At 49.2% G+C, this 15,678-nt stretch overlaps 1 protein-coding gene across 1 annotated transcript in view; it reads left to right on the top strand.

Annotated features, from left to right (window-relative positions):
• LOC119234156 (deleted in malignant brain tumors 1 protein-like) overlaps window positions 1–10,885 on the top strand; it is a 48,271-nt gene extending 37,386 nt beyond the window's left edge. Inside the window, exons 20-25 of the mRNA XM_037496947.1 lie at window positions 2,301–2,665; window positions 3,456–3,497; window positions 3,958–3,990; window positions 4,457–4,632; window positions 7,196–7,578; window positions 10,594–10,885. Of these exons, the coding sequence (XP_037352844.1) occupies window positions 2,301–2,665; window positions 3,456–3,497; window positions 3,958–3,990; window positions 4,457–4,632; window positions 7,196–7,578; window positions 10,594–10,885 (1,291 nt within the window). The remainder of the gene's footprint in view (window positions 1–2,300; window positions 2,666–3,455; window positions 3,498–3,957; window positions 3,991–4,456; window positions 4,633–7,195; window positions 7,579–10,593) is intronic.
• Window positions 10,886–15,678: the final 4,793 nt, after the last annotated feature.

Raw genomic sequence — 15,678 nt, 5'->3', positions numbered from 1 at the left:
CAACATAGAATGTCAATGAAGCAAAATTTTAATGTGCAAAAAAATTTTTTTTGACAGTCACAGACATGATTTCAGCAAAAGTGACACCATCACCAGGTAAATGTCATGTGTCCATTGCTAGATTGACCCTTAGTTTTACAGCTACTTTCCTACCTTGCTTCCCTCTGTATTTTTTACATACAGAGGGAATACAATTTTCTCTCATCTAAAAATTTTTCTGAGGAGTCTGCCTTGATTTTCCTCATTTCATTTTCAGCCCTTGTAAAATTTTTTTCTTATAAAACCTAAAACTTTTGTATACTTCCCTTCAAAAATTCAGTATATTTATAAAGCTTTTCCTCTATTATCATTTAATAAATGATAACATTTTTGCAGTAAAAAAAGACACCACTACCACATAATACATTTTGATGCCAAGAAAGTAAAACATAAAAATAGTATTTCCCAAACCAAACCAAAGCAGAAACTTAAACAAAAATACTAGTGCCCAAATTAGAGAAAACATTTGTTTCTTCTTCAATTTTGGATATAAATGTCTCTCTGAAGATATACATTTTTAAGTTTTGTTTTTCTTTCTTATAGTTACAATTTCAGTTGGTGAAGAAAACACCCCTTTACCTGGTAATGTTTCTTTCTTTCTAAGCATTAAAATTGTCATGTCTTTATCATATTACTTTTTCACTCAGATTTCCTACTCTTTACAAAAACTTTGTATGTATATGGGCAGATACAGATTATACACACACACATATACACACACACACCACACCTTTGTGCGTTGGAAGCCCCCAATTTACCATCCAAGTCCTCACCCAGAAGCTACTGAGAAGCATTCACTCATGTTTCAAACAAGACATGGTTATTGGCTTCCAACATCACAGCAACAAGCCAGACCAGGAGACCAGTGATGGGAGACTGGGGTGTTGAGTCACAGAGAAACTGCAGCCAGTGGTGGGTATAACACCCACTGGGCATCTTCCAGGTGCCAACCACAGCAGAAAACTGAAACATAGTCACTAGCGACCAGTTAATATAACCCAGTGACACACGTCTCTGGGCTTTGATGCATACAACCATGTAACCACCAGCACGATCAAAACATAGAGCATTGGGCCTCCCTGGTGGCGCAGCGGTTGAGCGCTGGGTTGCGAAGCTGCCAGTGACCTCTGCGACGCCGGTTCGATTCCTGGCTGCTCCCTGGCCACCGGAGGAGGGTCCCACATGGCGCGCAGACCTCTCCTGCCACCCGCTGCTCCCCTCAGCAGTGTCCTTCGGTCCTTCTGCCTGCTCTGCTCCCCGCTCTGGCTCTGGTGAATTCTCTCACCCTCCCGCACTTCTGACTGTACCCAGTGCATGTACAAACAAAACAAACAAATAAATAAATAAATAAAACATGCCTCCATTAAAAAAAAAAAAAAAGCCATTTAAAAAAAAAAAAAAAAACATAGAGCATTTCCATAACCCTCAGAAAGCTAATCTCTCCACTTCCCTTGCCCATCACTAATCTCCATTCTGTCCCTGTGGTTTGGATTTGCTTTTCTAGAATCTCATGTAAATCTCATAGAATCTCAAATAATGTGCTCTTTGTGTCTGATTTGCTCTTTTACTTGTTTTAGAGTCATGTACCATGTGTTTCCTTATATTGTCATGTATTCCTTTTCATTGCTTAGTAATATTCCACATGTGGAGAGACCACAAATTATCCATTCTCCTGTGGATGGACACTGAGGTTATCCAGTTTGTGTCTATTATGGAGAGTTTTGCTCTGGGTTAATCTTCTCTGGGCAGCTGTTTTCATTTATCTTGAGTGAATACTGAGGTGTAGAATAGCTAAGTTACATCACAGAGTTCTCTTCGTTGAATTATTTTGGGTTTCACTTACCAAGAGTACAAGAAATTTCGCTGGGTAAGTTTTGCAGATGAGTCAGGCCTGTGCCTCATTTAGAACAGCTGTGTTGCAGAGATTTAGAGGTGTTGCCTTTTTTTTTTTTTACTTAGGTTTTTAATATTTTTATTTAAAATTTAAGTTCTTGGGTACCTGGGAAACTAGGCTTCCCACCAGAGCCATTCCTTGTTTTTAATTAAGGTTTTACTGTTTATGAAAAAGTGAGTGCAACAGAGAGAATAAGGAGAGAGAGAGGGAGGGAGTGTGTGTGTGTGTGTGTGTGTGTGTGTGTGTGTGTGAAAAGACAGGGTCGAGAAGGGGGGTGGGGAGGAGCAGAGCGCAACAAAACAAGACACAACTTGCTCCAGTGTCATTTTTTCCACGGCCAGTAACAAGCCTCCGCTGAGGGGTGCAGGGCAGGCGTTGCCCCCCCCACTTCCACGCAGCTGACTGGCTCTCCCCCCTCAGAGCTCCCCCTGCGCCTGGTGGGCGGCAGCCAGCGCTGCGAGGGTCGCGTGGAGGTCCTGCACCAGGGCGTGTGGGGCACGGTGTGCGATGACCACTGGAACATCAAGAATGCCCGCGTCGTGTGCCGCGTCCTGGGCTGTGGTCACGCGCTCGGGGCACCTGGGCACGGCTACTTCGGCCCAGGCCACGGCCCCATCCTGCTGGACAACGTGCGCTGCGCGGGCACCGAGGAGGCACTGGAGGACTGTGCCCACGCGGGCTGGGCTCAGCACAACTGCCAGCACGAGGAGGACGCGGGCGTGGTCTGCACAGGTACCCCAGCTCCCCGCGAGTGCCCCAGCTCCCAGGCCCCCGGTTCTAGGATAGCAAGGCCATGCTGGTTAGACAACTGTGTGTAAATGTTTTCATCAGACATGGGATTTATTCATCAGTTTTATCTAATTCCAGTTTAGCACAGGATTTGTTCCAAAATAGGAGCTACAAGATTTTGAGGTCCGAGGGAGGCATGGCTGTGTAATCAGATGATTAAGGAGGTGCACCTGCTGCTGTCCCTCAGGCTATCTGTCCCATCCCTTTGTCAGTCTCTGACAGGGCACCAAAGGTACAATCCTGGGCAGACACCCTGCTTCACCTTGATGCGCCCTTGGAAGTCAGAATCTTACAGCTCCCCCCCCCCACCCCCCCCCCGGGCGTCTCTTTCACCCAAGGGCTGGCCTCTGCCTTTCCTGGAATATCTTTTATCGCTGATATCTGCCTTGACATGGTGCCCGCCTCTCTCTGGACTTAACAGTTCTTTATATTTGTCCTAAACTTATACACATAAATCTCAAGGGGTTATGGGATGAGAAGCTTCGGGGACTAAATCTGAACCCAACCAGTCTGTTCCAGTCTTGGGTTTTTACAGGTAATTCAAAGAAATCACTGCCGTGATTTCACCACTCTGTGGGTGTTGCTGTTGTTTTGCAAAGACATGTGTCCCAAATAGGAGACCAGCGTCTCTGTGAGGCAAACGTGAACCCTGCAGAGAACCGCGGTGGAGGAATCTGCCCCAGGGAGCAGGGTCCGGTCTCCCAGACCCTCATTTCTCCTTATCTGTTCACAGCTCTGGTCCGGCCTCACACTCTGGAGAGACCCTCACTCAACGGTAATTCATTTCCCATTCTTGAGCTGTACCCCAAGGGGGTTCCTTTTCATCAGGTACAGCATCCAAAGGACCAGTAATCTGGGGTCAAGAGCAGCTGAGTGAGTTGGGTGAGTCTGGCTGTCCCGGCGTCCCGGGTCCTGCCTTTCTCCTGGGCAGGCAGTGGGGGTGTGGGGGGCTTGTCAGTAACCACAGACTGGGAACTTCCCAGCCCGAGAGCCCAGGTGTGTGTATTTGGGAAGGGACCCCAGGGGACCATAGGCAGAGTATTTACTCTTCCCTTCTCCAACAAAGCTGGATGTTACTGCCCTCTTAACCCCCAGTATTCTGGACACCACTGCACAGGGGCCGGAACCCCGCCCTCCAGCTCTGTCAGGAGGCCCCCTCCCCTTCTGCATGGCCAGGTGGCTACATCCATTTCTCCCCCGCTGACATTTGCTTTTCTTTGCCCCCCCTTGTCCAGGTCCAGCTGACTCTGTCATACCCAAGGACAATGGTAAAGCCTTCTCTCCTCCTGGGGTCTAAGGCTGTGAATGGGGGAGCTAACAGACTGGAGGCAGGGGGACCTTCTGTGTTTCTGCTTAGATCCCCCATGTTGCCACCCACTCCCGGGGCTTTAGGAGGTGAGGGAGGAGCCCCTCTCTGCCACGTTCCCTCTCTCTCTGAGTCCGCTCTCTTTTCCAGCCTCCCTCCCATGAAAAGGCCCAGACAGGCGCAGGGGCAGGGCCAGGGTTCTCAGCAAATGAGATGAGCTGCCCTTCATCCTGGAAGAGGGTGGAACTCAGGCACCATGGGTGTGTGTCATGGCTGGGATTGCCATGGAAAAGGGAATACGAAGAGTCAATGAACATCAAGTTGAGGGTAGAGGAAGGCGCTGTCATGTCCATAAAATAAATATGCACCCACACTGACACCCAATGAAATGGCTCTCTATGAGGACGACCCCTCCCCTGCCCTTGCAGCCCAGCTCTCCTGCTTGCCTCACCTCTTCCAAGTCATCATCGACCGAGGGTACCTCCGGAGGCTGGGCTACTCCTCCTGGGACTTCCACTTGAACGATGAGCTGTGCCGCCCCCAAGTCACGGGGCGCTACCTGATCTTCAACATCCCCTATGGCCGCTGTGGCACCGTCAGGCATGTAAGAAGCTGGTGGTACCTTCTGTGGGTGGAGGCCAAGGGGACAGGTTTGAAGGATTCGAGCACCTGGGTGGGGATAGAGAAAAGGTACAAGCCGTGACTTTGTTTCTAAGTTGATACCACCTGGAACGGTCCACTATCTGGTCTGAAGCTTTCCTTCCTTCGAAAAATTTGCGGTGGATCTGGAATACACAGGAACCGGTTGAGGACTGAGAATTGGGTGGGGGAGTGGATGAATGGGTGGGACATGCGCCAGTGTGTGCTGCTGTTCTCTTAGCTCCAAAGCCAGAGCATCTCCCACAGCAGCTTCTTCCCTCTGCGTTAGTGAGAACCTACCTCGTGAAAGCTGTGGTGCTGGGGAGGGTGCAAGGGGGGTGACAGATGATCTGTCTGCCTGACTACTGCTTCTAACCAGGTAACTAGCTGTTTCCCAGGGTAGAAAGCAGGTATCCATTTATGCACGATGTTATGCATGTGTTTATTTCACTTTCCTTGACCGCTCACTTATTTCCCAAGACAATGTCATTGGGTTGCAGGAACAAGTAGAGCCAAGATATAAGAAGAATGTATATTTCAGTACATTTAACCTGTAACATGTTCCAAAACAAGGTCTGCATGCGCTTCCTCTGCTCTTTCACAACCCTGTTTACACACACACACACACACACACACATACACACACATGCACACACAGAGAGAGAAAAACACTTGCAGTTAATTCATCCAAATGGCCTGCATGATACCAGGTAACCGCGTCAACTCCTTACCTCACATTTCATCTGTTTGGTCATGCAAACCTGGGTCCTTCTTATCCTTTTGGCTCTGAAAATTCTAATTTTTACTTCCGTGGTTTCTGCCCCAGGGGTCGTGCTGGAAGCCCCCCTAGCTGTGGGGGGAGGGTGGCCCCTGGAAGCGTCTCTCAGGATATGCTCCAGGGTCCTGCCCAGCTCTCACAGCCTCCTGTGCCAGGGCCCAAGGACACAGAAGTCAGGAGCCACCTGGGCAGTGGCCAGTCCCACCCCGAGGGCAATTACTCCCCCAGGGCGTCCTGTGGATGAGCAGCCTTCCAGGTGTGGAGGACGTGGCCCACCCGGACTGACAGGACCCTGCTCCAAGGCTTCGAGGGTTAAGAAGACAATAAAACAAGGACGGGGACAGACAATGATTTGCGGCATCAGGAAGGGTGGGTTAGGGTGGCCAAGGGGCCTGGGCCTGAGTGAGGAGCCAGAGCCCAAGGCGAATGGCTGACGTATTCAGGCAGTTCTTGGAGAGCAGGGGCCAGCGGCAGCAACTAGCCCGGAGGCTTGAGAAAGAACCCAGCACCTCCTCGGAAGCCCAAGGCCAGGTGGAAAGGGGTGGGGGCCCTGTGGCCTTGGAGCTGAGCTTTCCTTCTAAACCTGAGGTCTCAATGAGGGGGACCTCACCTTCAGGGGACGGGAGATGTTGATGCTGGGGAGAAGGGGAATGGGGAAAAATGTGCTCCTTTATGGATAAAGCACAGATACACGTACAGAAAACATACAGTGTATTTGCTCTAAAGTTTCAGAGCAGGGTTGGGGAGAGGGCAGGACAGATATGAAAGAAAAAATCTTCAGAGGACCCTTAGAAGGGCCTTAATGGAAAGGAGATTGAGAAACGCTGGTCTGAGTTGACGGGGTGGTGCTTGGAGGGTCTCAAAGGACAGGGTCACTGGTCCCGAGTCGCACAGCCAAGGCGTTCTGCACCATGTCCCCGGGGAGGCTGAATCTCTGGGCTCACTCAGAGCAGTGGGAGGGAGGCCACCAGAGACGGGGCATCCTGCCTGAGCCCTGTCCAGTCATGTTGAATTTTTTTTTTTTTAATAGAGGCATGTTTTATTTATTTATTTATTTGTTTGTTCTGTTTACACATGCACTGGGTACAGTCAGAAGTGCGGGAGGGTGAGAGAATTCACCAGAGCCAGAGCGGGGAGCAGAGCAGGCAGAAGGACCGAAGTACACTGCTGAGGGGAGCAGCGGGCGGCAGGAGAGGTCTGCGCGCCATGTGGGACCCTCCTCCGGTGGCCGGGGAGCAGCCGGGGATCGAACCGGCGCCGCAGAGGCCGCGGGCAGCTTCGCAACCCAGCGCTCAACCGCTGCGCCACTGGGGAGGCCCAGTCATGTTGAATTTGAAGTAGCAAGGCAGAGAGCGGAGGCCAGCAGGGTCAGGCCCAGAGTCCATGCTCGCAGGGAGGGGCCAGGGAGAGGCCGGGGCTCCGTGGGAGTAGTCTGCAGTTGTCTGAGACCACTGTGGCCGAGGGAATGGAGTGTGGGAGGACTTTGGCAGCTGAGATGGACCCCCGCCCCACCTCACACACCATCAGAGGAGGGAAGGAGTCCTGGCTCACACATCAGGGCTCCCTGCATGCACCCCGACTCCAAGGAGCACAGACACACCCATCTTGGCACTAGATACCAGAGTCAGGCCCAGGGCTCCTACCTCCTAGCTCCTCCCAGGCTGACACCAAGTAGGGGGAGGCTCAGGAAGGAAGGTGCATGTCAGGGACCGAGGGGCGCCAGCCACCAGCTCCCCTCTCGTCCTTCCAGGAAAACCCCGGCTCCCTCAGCTACTCCAACTCCATCAGAGGCCGAACGCGGGGCCACCCCGGCCGAGTGGTCGTGCGGCACAAGGTGCCTCAGCTGAAGTTCGCCTGCAGTGTGGATGGCCCGGCTGCAGCTAAAACTGAGCCTGGGGCTGACGTCCCAAAGGCAGGTGCCAGCTACGACATGTCCATATCCTTCCTGGAGTTGCCTGTGTCCCGGCATGGGGGGCGCTTTCGGCCATATTACGGCAGCCACAGGAAGGAGGTCTTCCTGCAGGCCACTCTCCACAGCGCTGACCCCAGCCTGAGGATCTTCGTGGATACCTGTGTGGCTTCTCCAGATGCCCAAGACTTCACAACTGTCAAGTACGATTTGATCCAGCAAGGGTAAGGAAAATGGAATCCCCTCTGGTCCATAGTACAGTCACATGACATTCCTTTAGGGGCTGTGGCTTCTCCCCGGTATTCCTAATTCATAACCTTGGGCAAGAGTCCTCACTATGCCCCCGGGGCAGCATCATCAGGAACCTCACCATCTCTCTGACCCCAGTTGGGGGAAAAATAGCTACAGGCAGCCTCGTTGGCTACCCTGCATCCCCGACTATCCTGTCGCATTCCAGCCTCGCATACCCTGACCTCTTGCCCTTGAATTTTGTGGCTCCTTCATTGATGAGTTGGTGGGATAACCCGGACTAATGGTGGTAAGGTGTTTGCCAAGTTAGAACTTCAACAAGTTATTCTTTATAGCACCCTTGTCCCCTAACAGGGACAAAATGTTTATGGGCAGGCAGTTGGCAACTGGCACAAAGACAAAAACCCATCGCTTCATGACAGCTGTATTGGGTCGGAGCCACAGCGGTCTCATGGCCTGTTTCCAAAAACCAGCAGAGGGCAGTGCCTTCCACCGGTGGTGAGAGCCATGGCCTGGGGGGTGCACAAATGTGGCACAGAAGTGCCCTGAGTCCGAGTGAGAAAGCTCTTCCCTTTCACTTTTTACACACTCAAGGAGAGAGGTACAGTTTGGTGCCACTACTGACACTTTTTTCTTCTTGCTTTAGGTCTAATCAGCTCTTATTTCTCCAGTTTCCTACGGTAGAAACTTAGGTGATTGATTTTAGACCTTTCTGCTTTCCTACTACATGCACTTTAATGCTGTGAATTTGCCTCTCAGCACCAGTTTCACTGCATCCCACACATTTGAATAAATCGTAGATTCATTTTCACACTTTGCAATATTTTTAACTTCTCTTGAGACTTAGTCTCTGACCCATGGGTTACTTACAAATGTGTTATTTAATTTCCAAATTTGGGGGAATTTTCCATCAACCTTTCTATTACCAATTTCTACCTTAATTCCCCTGTCACCTGAGGATGTATTTTATGTGATTTCTAGTCTTTTAAATTTGTTAAGGTGTGTCTTATTATCCAGAATGTCCTCTGTGTCAGGGGACGTTTTATGTGGGCTTGAGAAGAATGTGTATTCTGCTGTTGGATGGAGTACTCTATAAATGTCAATTAAGTGTAGTTGATTGACAGTTGATTGACATTAAGTGTAGTTGTTTAGTTCACCTGCATCCTTCTTGGTTCTCTGCCCACTAGATTTGTCCCCTTCTGATACAGGGATGGGGACACCTCCAGCTGTAATGATGGATTGCTGCTTTCTCTTTGCAGGGCTATCAGTTTTTGCCTAATGTGTTTTGATGCTATTGTTAGGTGCATATATTTTAAGGGTTGTATGTCTGCTTGGAGGATTGAACCCTGTGTCATTATGTAACATCCCTCTTTGCCCTGGTGTTACCCTGTCTCTGAAATCTCTTTTGTTTGAAATTAATATAGCTACTCCAACTTTCTTTGGATTTCTATTAACGTGGTAAAATCTCTTCCCATCCTTTTAACTTGTCTTTATATTTAAAGTGGGTTTCTTGTGGACAACATATGGTTGGGTCTTGTGGTGTTTGTGTTTGTTTGTTTGTTTTGTTTTTTTGTGGGACCCTCACCAGCTGCGGCCGGGGAACGAACTGGCGCTGCAGAGGCTGCAGGCAGCCTCTCAGCCCAGCGCTCAACCGCTGCGCCACCAGGGGAGGCCCCTTGTGGTGGTTTTTTAATCTACTTGGGCAATCTCTTTCTAGAGGTGGTAATTTTGATTACCCACATTAAAAGGATTTTGATATAATTGGATTAAAGTCTCCCATCTTGGTAACTATTTTCTATTTGTTGCCCTTTTTCATTGTCCCCCCTCCACCTTCTTTTGCTGCCTTCTGTGGTTTTAATTAAGAATTTGATAGGTTGACTTTAATCAAGCATTTTTCCAGTTTTGATTATTTTTAAAATTTTATTGTATTATTTTCTATTGAGGTAACACTGGTTTAAAATACTGTATATGATTCAGAGGTACAGGTGTACACCTCTTCCAATATACGTGACCATACCCCTGTAAGGGCAGGAACGGGCACAGTGCAGGTTTTCTGATCCCGTGCAGACCGGGTAAAGGAGGAGTCAGAGTCCTCAGTGGTTTTGCAGGTCTTTTATTGGGGTTCACCAGGCATATGGCAGGCAGGGGTGCTGGCTGGGGGGCTGGGAGGCTGGCAGGCCTCCCAGCCCCCAGCAAATCTTCACTCTATCTGGGCTCTCTAGCGTTCGTTCTGTTACTTCTCGGCTTCTCTTTCGGCTTCGGCTTCTGCTGCTGCTTCTGCTACTGGTGCTGCTGGCGTCCCCCCGTGATGCCGCCCTTAAAAGCACAGTCTTAACTCAGCTGAATCCCATCCACCTATGCCCACACCCTGTTCCAGGTGCCCGCCATCAGGCATGCATTCAGGACAAGGATCCATCATCTATCCTGATGGCGGAAGGGCAGAAAAGCCTGATATTTTCTTTACCCTACAACCCCCCACCAAAATGCCCATAATTCTCTACCATTGTGCCCACCCCTCCTTTGGCCCCCATCCCACCCACTCCCTCAGGTAGCCTTTAATTGAGCCTTTTATATTATTTACCTCATCTTCTTTTTTGTTGTATCTTTTAAGCTTCTTTCTTTGCTATTTTTGATGGCTGTGCTAGAATTTATAATATACATTTTTTAAATAATTTAAGATTATCTTCAAATAATATGACCCCAGCTTTACTCTCCCCTTTTGACAAAGCAGAGTAGGCCTTCTGAAGGCAACAGCTCTAACTAGATTTAATTACCTTGTTTTATTTTTTATTGTATTTATTTTACACTTCCTTTTTATATCTAGTCAGAAATAGTGGTCTTTCAGCTCATGGTGGTGTCGTAAAGGTTTTTTTTACAACAGAAAGAGTGACTAGTGAGAAGAACTCAGTTTGGAATTCAGAAGTCTAGGCCCAAGAATGACTATTTGCTTCATGTTAATTCTTTTGGCCTGGGGTTTTTCTTCCCATCAGATGCATCAAAGACAACACCTATGTCAACCTCCACTCCCATCAGAAGAACACAGCGCAGTTTAAGTTCAACGCCTTCAGCTTTCTCGACAGCTATGATGTGGTCTATGTTCAGTGTAAGATTGCTGTGTGCAAAGCGGGCGACCTCTCCTCCCGCTGCTCCCAGGGCTGTGCAGGGCGGAGTAAGAGGGGTTCAGGCCCCATGGAGCCCACAGAAGAGCCAGCGGAGCATTTACAAACAGTGGGGCCACTGGAAATCCACAAAGGAACTGGTCAGAGCAAAGGTCTTGTGTGACTTCTCCAGTTTTCACATGAATCTGCTAGACATTAGAAATAAAGTCTATTTCTCTTCAATAAAGTAATAAGTTTGAGAAAGCAGAAGTTGTCCATGTAGAGAAAGAGGAAAGAAATAACTAGAGAGTTTTTTTCTGGGGTTCATTAACTAAATAGACCTTCTCCTGATAACTAAACTCCTAAAGTAATTGTTCTTTTTGCAGATTAGAAATATTGCATTTTCTAATTCTTCACTATCAAGACCTCAATTGCTGTTTTAAAGGGTACAAAATGTTATCAAGAGCAGTTACCTCTTTATACCACAATGCCAATTCCAAGAGTTTTTTTAATTGACTCCTTAATGTCCAGATGCTAGTTGGTGGATCTGTATGTTTCTGTTCTTCTGGTGTGTGAATTTATTTTAAGATCTTGCCAAGAGTCTTAAGAAAAATAAAGTGCCTGTTAGGAAACCATTGCTTTTTTTTTTTTTTTAAACTCTAACTGGTCAATTGAATCAAACACTCCACTTACCCATCAAAACAAATTTTATTTCCAAGGGAATAAATTAGATCATGACTTTATCATGATTTAGATTACATCTTACAAATGACAGTCTGAAATGCAATCACAAAAGCCTCTTGTATTTGCTTTCTCAGCCACCAAGTATTCAATCTGTTTCCCAAATCCTTAAAGCATTAGAGAAAACCTGAGAAGTGCATAAGAAACCTAAAAAACATGAAGAGATGACCATTAAATGAGTTCTGAATCTAATCCAATGTGTGGGAGGGGGATTTTTCCTCTCATCAACAGATAATTACAGAAACGAGTTGAGTATCCCACAGTTCAATAAATTCTAACACTACCTACTTGGAGATAGCATCGGAGTCCACAGATTAAGGACTTAGTCCTACAAGACTGCCCCCTACACCTTCAGATGCCAGTCTCAAGCCCAGATTATCACCTGTTCTTCTGACCAGTAAACCCCAGACGGGAGGTTCCAATGACCTCCCCCTTAGATTCAATTCATTTGCTGGAGCAGCTCAGGAACTCAGAGAAATATTTTATTTCACTAGATCACTGGTTTATTATAAAAGAATATGACTCAGGTACAACCAGATGGAAGAAATGCAAGACAGGGCAAAAGGACACAGTTTCCATGCCCTCTCCCCGTGCCCCACCCTCCCAGCAGGTCCTCCTGCTCACCAACTCAGAATCTGTCTAATCCCATCCTTTGGGCTCTTAGAGAGGCATCATTCCACAGGGTGATTGATTAACCCACTGGTGATTGATCCAAACGCCAGCTCCACTTCCTTCCCTGGAAATCAGGGGGTACCTCTATTTATGGTTGGTTCCCTGGGCATCCAGCCCCCACCCTCAGATGATTCCCCAAAAGTCACCTTTGTTACGGAACCCCAGTTGTGGTGGAAGGGGATTCGTTACAATAACAAGGCAGTCATTTTGCCTTCAAGATGAGTCATTTCAGGAACTGAGGACAAGAGACCAAACTTTATGACCAAAGATTCTCCCATTGCTCGCATCAGTCAGGAAATTCCAAAGCCTGGGGAGCTCTGTGCCAGCACAGTGATGAAGACCAACTGCCCACTCCTCATCACAGCACAGGCATTTCCCCACCTCCTCCCAGAAAGACAGAACTGTCCCACTTTACCTAATTTCTGTTTTTCACCTTCATGTAAAGAGGCCTGGACGAGACTCAGTGCCCTCAGAATTGTCTGAAGATTTGAACACTGACTTTTTTCTTGTCAAGAAACATTCAATAGCAAAATTTAAAGTATGAGGGCTCATCTTCAAGAATTTGTTGCCATTTTTGTCAATAGCATGTGCAGTGTGAGATGCTTTGCTGCCATGTTCCCCAGGGAGCAGGGCGGAGTTTGGTGGCACCTAAGAGCTCAGCTGCAGTCCCAAGAGATGGAAATCTGACCAGTGACCCAACAAGGGGCACCGCCCCTAAAGCGGACACTCGTTTCCTTACAAACATGCCCCTCCTCGACCAATGTCTCACAAAATGTGGCGCTCGTCTTTATTTCGGTGATGCCCTCAGCTTGTTGGTGGTGGAAGTTGATGAAATGATGCAATGAAATGACATGTGAACTTGGTGAAGGAAGCATCTTTAAATCTAAGTCTAATCATATGTCACTGAGTGGCTTTATCTTCAGTTACTTGAAACAATAATTTTCTAACCTGACATCCATTTCATGCAAAAACTTCAAATGAATAAAGCTGTTTTTCCAAGTCACTGTGATGTGAGCTGCTGAAGTTACTACTTTCAGAAGCTCATCTGCTTGTTGACTGTATCTGCCCACAACGTATTGAGGAAATGGAGGCTGACAGCTTCCAAAATCTAGCATTTTGTGGTTTTTAAAAATCCCTAAAATGGGGGGCATCCCTGGTGGTACAGGGGTTCAAGTCTCAGTGCTATCAAGCTATCAGCAGCCACTGTAGCATGAGTTCGATCCCTGGCCAGGACGCTGACCCTCAACGCGCAGCAGACCTCTCCTGTCTCATCTGCTGCTCCCCTCAGCAGTGTGTTTCAGTAGATCCACCTGTTCTGCTCCCCACTCTGTCTCTGGAAAATCCTCTAACCACCCCCACCCCCCGCACCCCTGGTCTACATCCCAGCTCTTGTATGCATAAAATAAATACTAAAAAACCCTAATATGAAAAAGATTGACAATGAAAGGCTGAATTTTAAGAGTAAATAAACCAAAATCCAGTGAACTCCCAAGTCAGGTTCTCAGGGTGTGGCTCTGCCAGTGGGCACCCAGAAGCCACCCTTTCCAAAAGCGCTCCGGGGGATCCTAGGAACACTGTTGTTTGGAAGCCATGGCTGCTGTCAGCATCCCATGCCCCCGGATCAAACTGCAGCCTGGAAATGCCAACAGGTGCAGATGAAAGTGCCCAGAGAGAAGCCTACTCCCCAGCTCAAGGGTCAGCCCAGGGACGCCCAGGCAACAGAGAACTCTTCCAGAAGGCCCCTGCCCTGCTCCAAATGCTACCCACCCAGCTAGCAAAGGGGAAGTGAGGATCCTAGACTTCCACCTGGCTCCTCCCCCTCCCCTCCCCCTCCTAAGTGGTGTCAGAGAAGGCAGAGCGCGGCGTTGGGATTCCATCAATTTGGGGCAGCACCCAGGACCTCGTCATGTGGAGACTCGTAGGAGCCTGAACTTCCACCCGCACCCAGCAGGTAAGAGGCGCTTCGGTCTGCTCTGGGGGGTGTCAGAAGAGGACTCGGAGAGAGAACCTCCATTGCCACCCACAGGCAATGAGGCAACTCCACTTTCCCAGGGGCAGGGGCGAAGCCTGCGCCCCACCCTGCTCAGCATTCCTGAGGGACCCTCTTGTTTCGCATGCCCAGACTCCTGTGGCCCGTCTTTGCTGTCTGCCTTCCTGAAACACTTCGCAAGCCCAGCTCTTAAATACGAGGTTGTGAGACATTCTAAAAGCCTGGCTTTTAAAAGCATGAGTGTAGCGACTGCTCCAGCCTGGCTCCCACACCCCCCTCGGCAGCGTCTCTCATTGCTCAGCGGCCGCAGTCTTGGTGGCTGACACCTCTCAGCAACACCACTGTCCCCGGTCTTCCCCCGCTCACGACAGCTGCCTTGTGCAGTTGCAAGCCTCCGGCCAACAACTGGTCCATGGAGGCCGACAGATGCAGGTCAAAATGGGAGCCAGGGCTGCCCGTGAGAGGTCACCTCGGGGAGATGGAAGCAGAGGCCCCTGGCTCCAGCGTGTCCTCTCACTGAATCCTCCCAATGGCCAGCAGCTGTCATCATTCCTGTTTTAAATTATGGAGTTCAAGGCTGAGGGTGTCCTGCCATGATAACCCACCAGGGAGGAGGAAGAGCTGAACCCAGGTCCTATCTCCAGGTCAGGCCCTTTGACCTCTCCACTGTCGTTTGCCAGAAGAAAACCTGACTGACGGCATGAATCATTGTGCACTGAGAGTGCGTTGCCACAGCCCGGGACGCCACCACAGAGGGTGTTGGGTTCTTGGTGATGTGGTTTTACCCTCTCTAATGAGTCACACTATTTGGCAATTTTCTTAGTGTGAGGTAAACAATTTGGTTATGCTTTTTGTGCCCTGGCCTCTGAGGCCATCACCTGCGGCCTTGGGGGTGTTGCTGCAGAAGGCACTTGGGAGCGTGGGCGCAGGCACGTGTGCCTAACGGACACCTGAGCACGGGCATGGGCATGTGCAAGTGTGAGCACCTGAGCCTGGAGGCCGGGGGTATAAGGGCAGCGTCATTCTGAGAAGAAGACAGCTAGGGAGGGCGAGTGTCTACAGAAGAGGCGAGGCCACGAGAGAACGCCAGAGAGAACCCAGAGAAAAAGCTATAAAGATTCGCTGGGGGTTGGGAGGACTCCTAAGCCTCCCAGGCCCTGGGCCTGCCCACCCTATGCCTAGTTGCCCCACAACTTAATGACAGTATTGCCCGGTGCTTGTTTATCGCCCCCCACCAGTGCCTGGACAGCAGGGGGCGTCCATTCAGATCCTGAGCAGGGAGGGCTGAAACGCCGGTGACCAGACAGCTTTTAGGTGCTGTTTTTAAGTATTTCGTTTGATTTGCCCATTCTCTTAGGAACCTTGAGTTCCTAAGTGTTTTCACATGAGGTTAGAAAAGAACTTCGCAGTAGTTCCATTGGGTCATGCGGGTGGGTGGAGGCGGAGCTCCACTGCGTGGTTGCCAGCGAAAGTACGTGAAAGAGACTTGGAAATGGTGAAAGGAAAATGGGGAAGGTCTGTTTTGATTTGGCGCTGGAAATCGTGTACCCCTAATCATTCTAGCCTATCCACTG

The sequence above is a fragment of the Talpa occidentalis genome, unplaced genomic scaffold (assembly GCF_014898055.3).
Source record: "Talpa occidentalis isolate TD23 unplaced genomic scaffold, MPIMG_talOcc4v2.1 talOcc4.8, whole genome shotgun sequence".
Classification (NCBI taxonomy): domain Eukaryota; kingdom Metazoa; phylum Chordata; class Mammalia; order Eulipotyphla; family Talpidae; genus Talpa; species Talpa occidentalis.
The sequence above is the reverse complement of the archived record's forward strand: the minus strand, read 5'-3'. Positions and strand labels throughout refer to the sequence as shown.